This window comes from Nematolebias whitei, chromosome 21, assembly GCF_014905685.2.
Source record: "Nematolebias whitei isolate Nwh7 chromosome 21, NemWhi1, whole genome shotgun sequence".
Taxonomy (NCBI): domain Eukaryota; kingdom Metazoa; phylum Chordata; class Actinopteri; order Cyprinodontiformes; family Rivulidae; genus Nematolebias; species Nematolebias whitei.
This window is the reverse complement of record NC_056518.1, coordinates 14,408,195-14,414,714: the sequence shown is the minus strand read 5'-3', so window position 1 is coordinate 14,414,714 and position 6,520 is coordinate 14,408,195. Positions and strand designations below refer to the sequence as shown.

At 38.9% G+C, this 6,520-nt stretch overlaps 1 protein-coding gene across 1 annotated transcript in view; it reads left to right on the top strand.

Moving 5' to 3' along the window:
• The first annotated feature begins 1,194 nt into the window (after positions 1-1,194).
• Positions 1,195-6,520, top strand: part of asap3 (ArfGAP with SH3 domain, ankyrin repeat and PH domain 3) — a 25,964-nt gene continuing 20,638 nt past the window's right edge. The window contains exons 1-2 of the mRNA XM_037695085.1: positions 1,195-1,521; positions 4,847-4,919. Of these exons, the coding sequence (XP_037551013.1) occupies positions 1,396-1,521; positions 4,847-4,919 (199 nt within the window). The 5' untranslated portion in view covers positions 1,195-1,395. The remainder of the gene's footprint in view (positions 1,522-4,846; positions 4,920-6,520) is intronic.

Sequence of the window (6,520 nt, the reverse complement as noted above, 5' to 3'; positions counted from 1 at the left end):
GTGTAAGTAGAGGTAGACACGATACTTACACCCGTGTAAGTATAGGTTTTGTATATATGGGTGTTTAGAGTCATATACTTTAATTCCTACATGCTCACAACACTCCACAGCTGAAACACATTCTCTGGTCTATGCTAGTTCCAGATATGTATAATTCAGTTCTTTCTGCACTAAAAAAAAAGACTTATTCAATTTAATTCAATGCAGTTTCTTTCTATAGCACCAAGTCACAACAGAAGTTATCTCAGAGCCCTGAACAAAAACACCCACATACATTATAAATGCAATTAGTAAAGTTATCTATCTAAGGAAGGAAGGAAGCAAGGTTTAACGTATTGATAGTTTTCTATGTGTTCAGTGAAACTTAGCATGAGTAACAATGGGAGTGTAGATATCTGACTGCAGAAATCTTAAAAGTTTTTCCTGTATACGGATTTTGTTTCCAACATTTGCAATGTTTATTCTTTAGAAGAAGAATGAACATTGTGGAAGCTTGCATCTGAAAGTGTACGTGAATGAAAAACAGTGCTGTCATTTGCACTAGGAAGAACGATGCTTAAAGTATCTGAACTGTTGGTGGTGGATGGGATAGGTGGCATTCTGGAGAATTAAATGTTTAATTTTACTCAGAGGAACTGAATTATGGTCAGCTGCTTTGAAGCTCTTGTTTATTTTATGATAAAAATGGCTTGTCATACCACCTCCATAAACACATGGCTGTTTAAATGCTACGATTCAATGTTTACATTAACACTAAATTAATTAACTTTTTTTTAATGTTCTGAATCTGATTATTCTAACTGTCCATTAAGTAGCAAATAAGTTACAGTTTTTGTCGTTTTATTTCTTGATTGCAAGTTTAGGTTTTCATCAATAAATGACACAGTAAACTTGCCCAGGCCTGTACTGATGTAAAGTTATTAATAAAGTTTTTTTTAAGAAAAGTGCCCTGAGATGATTTCTGTTGTGACTTGGCGCTATATAAATAAACTGAATTGATTTGACAGTAAACTTGACAGCTTAAACTCCTCCCTCGCCGCCATCCACGTCACTGAAGGCAATGCCACCCTGCTCGTTGTTGTAACCGGCTGATGCGCCGGTGTACAGTTAAGGAGCGGACCCACTGATCCCTCCTCCCTCACATGCAGTGCTGGGTCTGCACGCGCGCCGCTCACACGCAGTTGCTCTCTCTGTTCGAGCTCAGTCCTGTTTTTAGCGAACTTTTAATTTGAAGAACTTTGTTTTGAGAAAGCAGTCCTCCTTGGATGTGCCTTTTTTCCACACAAGAGGAGGAATAAGCTCCTGCTTCTTTTACAAATGGGAATTAACGCGCGCGGGTGAAACTTTGGCTCACCTTTTCTTCCCAGGAGTGAATGTCGGAGTTTTTCTGGAAACATGCCGGAGCGACTAAGTATTTCGGACTTTGTGGTGCTGACGAACGAGGATTTATCTTCTCCTGGGACTTCCAGCTTTCAGTCCAAAATGAGCGACTGTCGGAACACGGTGTCAGTCGTGGAAGAGGTGAGTGGGACTCACCTGCGCTTCTGTTTACCTGTTGGCTCAGGCGGACACAGGCGCTCAACCACCTGCTCAGTTCAGGGACTTTTATTAAACTGTAACATTTTTAGAGCAGTTTAAATCATTATAACACGCCTTACTTGAATTTTACTAACAGGCTTAAACAATATAATGAATTAAACTCGTCCCATTCCAAATGACCTGAAAGATTTTCATCAGTTGTTTTTGTACCTTTTTGCCCACCTTTAATAGTTTTTTAACATTTAGGTTCCACAGCAGGGTTAAAAACATAAACAGGTGGAATTTATGAATTGTGTTGCATTTTAGCTGTGACTGTTAAAAAGTTAAACAATATACATAACAGCCTGATACTACTAGGTATTTATACTCAGTAAGAATCAGGTGATGTACTTTGTAAGTACTGTACAACTAAACAAGATCTTGCAACCTGGTCCCTGTAGGTACCAGATACATACTTGGTAGCTTAAGGTTTCATACCCTGTAAGTACTAGGTATAATATTGATGAATACTCGGTAGGTTAAGGTATTTGTACCTTGTAAGTACCTGCCATACCCAGTAAGTATCCAGTAAGTACCATAGACATACTTGGTAAGTACCCTGTAAGTACTAAATATTTACCATGTACTTACAGATACATATTCAGTAAGTACCAGATACATACTAGGTAGGTTAAGGTTTCATACCCTGTAAGTACTAATCTAGATGCATACTCAGTAGGTTAAGGTATTTGTACCCTATAAGTACCTGCCATACCAGATAAGTGCTCTGTAAGTACCAGATACGTACTCTGTACTTACAAGTACATACCCAATAAGTATCCAGTAAGTGCCATAGACATACTTGGTAAGTACCCTGTAAGTACCAGATATTTACCAGGTACTTACAGGTGCACATGCAGTAAGTACCAGATACATAGTAGGTACTTACCTATGAAATATTCTGTTATTTACAGCTATATACCTGGTACATATGTGTACATATCTGCTAAGTATGCTGTAAGAACCAGATACTTAGTAAAGGTCCTATAATTGACGGCTATATATTTGGTACTTACATATCTGCTAAGTATCCTATAAGTACAATGCATGAACTCAGTAAGTACCCTATACTAACAGGTACATACCCTCTAAGTGTCAGAGATGTACCGGTACTTAAAAAAGTACCATGCAAGTCACAGGTAAGTACCAGACTGTATATATATATTCTAGATTCTCATAATGCTCAGTAAAATGTGACCCTTTGTGGTCTATCAACATCATCATCATCATCATCATCAGGGGGTACAGTCTTTGGCTGACACAACATTGTGACTACTGTATATCAAACTATAAAGGAGCATTTTTGATCCCACTTTTGATAATGAAGAGCAAGGATAAGTATAGAAAAACATCTAACGAGCTCTTCCTCATCTTTTGTTCCAGACCACGCCTGTAATTCCACTCCGCAGCTCATGTCTGTAACAGGACACAGAGATAGGACCAAGTGTTTTATTGGCAAACACTGATAGTGGATTTTACACACGTACACCATGCCTGTGATGTTTATTTTCCACGTCTGATACTTTTTTTTTTACTGCTTATGTGTTTTTCTGCATATGCTGCATGTTGCACCTCGCAGTGTCCAGGAAATTAGGTTAACATTTATTGTGCTTCAGCTAGTTTTGGTTCGGCTCAGCAGGGAAGTAAAGGTTACATGAAATCATGCAGCGTAACCTTTTGTTTCTGCACTCAGCGTTTTTGGACTAAGACGGGACAAAACTCAGATGTCACCGTACGCAACAAGAAGAAAAGTGACTCTGACAAAATCTGGTATTTTGTTCAAAGTTTGCCAATATTTGCAAGAACGTCTGCGAAGGTCGGTTTGGGCCTTTTTTTTTCCTTCTTTCAGTTTCAGCTGTTACTTTGGCTCGAGGCTTGTTTTCAGGTCTCTGTGTGTTTGAAATGTCTCCTCCCTTTGCTCCTCAGGCAAAGGGAGGAAACAGAGAGAGCCATGAACTCTGCCTTTAAACAAATAATCCAAATCCGCACCCAAGCTGAACCGTACTTGTGTGACCGAACATATCTGCTGCAACCTGTCCAGATTTATCTTTGTAACACGTCATCCTGGATGTCCTTCTATTCTAGAGATAATAAATAACGCAGTGTGAGAGATGACAACAAAAACGACGAAAGACTCCTTTAAGAGCTCGTAGACCCCAAACATGGATCGATTCTGCAGAATCCAGTTTTTATGCAGACAGCAGCTTTAGGCAGCTGTGTGATGCATTTATCTCAGTCTTATGTCCTTTTTAATGGACATGACACACTGGAAAAGACATAACTGGAATAGCAGTTTGGGGATCGTCATGCTGGAATCCTGCACATGTGCACACAGACTGAAGAGCATCCAACTCTATAACATGCATATGGTTTTATTGTTTGGACTGCGCAGCAAACCAGATTATTGGAGTAACATGTATGCATGGTGTGGATTAAGGTGGATACCATTTAACCCACCACCACCATGCACTTAGCTGCTTATCACTTATTTGTCCTGAATAGATTCAATTTGGACTGGAAATAACAGCAGGCACAGTTGCTTTGAAGCCAACTCTGCACTTTCAAAACAAAAGCACACTTCATAGGTGGAGCTCCTTATTGTCTTCAGCGGGGATTATTCTTTGACAGTTTGTCTAATTAGGGAATAAATTGGTTGTTGTTAGCGTCTCAGTCTCCACAAAATGACTGTATTTTCACATGACGCAACCTTTTGATTAATGAACCGAAGCTCAGGCAGCGGCGACTTGACTGGGAGGGACGGGAGTGTGGAAACAACCACATCTAATAAGACATAGTCTCCCATAAGTCTGAGCGACTGGCCAATTAAAGCTTTTTTTGGCGCAACGTAGGTGGACTACTGCTTGCTGCAACAAGCAGCCATTGTGAGGAGAATAAACAAGATGCAGTTCTGAACTCTGTTGGTTTGAAAAACGTTGATTGCCGTCTTCCAGTGGCGCTTGCACCACATCCACAATCAAGTTTTATTGCTCTTCAGAAAACCCAGCACAGTCGCATGCAGAGAAAGTGTCTCAACCTGAAGTTTTATTTGACATGAACACTTACGTGATGGCTGTCTTCTGGGCGAAACCTGTTTACCTGAGTCATGCACCGTGAGAAGTTGGAGCAGACACAGAGTTTTCAAGCGGGAACAAAGAGTAATATCAGTTTTCTGTATATCGTTACCCAGAAAGAAAAAAAACAACAACTTGACAAACAAGTATTTTATTCTTTATTTCAAATTTTCTTGCGTGTTTGTGTGTCGTTACAGTGTTTGGAGATGGACAACACAAATCTGCAGAGGATGAAGAAGTTAATTAAATCTATACACGCTTCTGGACTCTGTAAGTTTCAGTACAGGTTGTTTCACACCAACAGCTCATGAGAGATCTCACGAACGAGAGGCTTTTAAAACTGGAGAGGAATTATTACATTTTAAACAATAGATAAGTGTGTTTATGAGACGTGGGCCAGGACACATGGGATAATGTGTGATCGTGCTATAAACGATACAGAGAGTAACGTCTGTGGTGTCTGCGTTAAGATAAATGGCACGTGTGGTTTTGGCAACAACAAAGTGCACAGTTCAGTGACTTGTAAGTTCCCATGAGGCAGCCAGCACTGTTTTCTGAATGTGCACGATCCAGGGGCTGCAGTCTAGGGCTGCAACAAACGATTACTTTAATAATAGATTAATCTGTCTATTATTTTTCAGATTATTTGATGAATCGGGGAAAAAAAAAAAAAAAACAGAATGTTTTAATTTCCACCTCTGTATTCCAAAATTGAACATTTGACTGGCATAGCAAATCGCACAAAAAACAGGTTGCTACTTGACTATTCTGTTTGTAAAATATTGAATAATAAAAAATAAAAATGTTCGTCAAATAGCTTCGATAAAAAAAATAAATGTACACAAAAATATATACAAAAGTATGCTTTATACCTGCAACGTATGTAGCTACTTTGTAAAATGTGTCCTTGAGGGAAGAGTGTAACCTGGATTAAAAGTGTGGATTATTGTAACCTGGATTAAAAGTATGGATTATTGTAGTGAAGCCTTCGTCTTCAACCATCGACAGAGGCCTCGTGTCAGTGACGATCATTTAAGGATGTTTCAGTGAAGACAGCTGCTGCTGTGGTGTGCATGATGTCTGTCCATCATGAAGGATGTTGTTGTTTGTTGTTGTTTTCTGGAATGAGAGTAAATATATATTATAGCATAATTTACAGCAACTCAAGAAATGCCTTGTTTCACTTACAGTGTTAGTTTAAGGCAAAAGTAGCTCAAAGTGCAATTAAACACACACATAAATACTTAAATACACACATTTGAGTAGATGTAATAAATTGCTTTAATTCCTGTTTAAATGCAAATCGTCCTGCCATACAATGCAGTGTCTTCACTCAAACTTTGCCAGCAAATTAAAACGTGAAGCTTAATCCTTAAATTATTACCATCTTTGTGTTAGATTTATTTATAAAACACATTTAAACACCGCTTGTACCAATTAAATTAAATAAAATGTAACACACATGTTCTCCATCACTGTTATTAATCAGCAAACAAACAACCAAGCAGCAGCTTCAGCTACCAGAGAGACTGGTGTTACGTTTTCTTACTTGGAAACAGAACAAATGTGAATATTGTAGAGACTGACCTGCCAACACGTGACGAGTTGTATCTGCTGCTGAGCTCCCTTGACTCCGACATGTTTACGTTTCATCAGCGTGGTGCTCTGTGTCATGTCGTCACTTTTCAAAGCTGCATGTTGCGCAGTTTTTAACTTTGTGAAGCGTCAAGTGCTCCCACACTTTAAGGAGAGTTTTCTCCTTGTTGGTCATTAATAAAATTTACTTAATTTCCTTTGAAAATACCACCTCGCTCTGTTCAACTCGCGCTGCAGATTTTTTATTTTTTACTTTATTCAGTCAGCCAGCATTG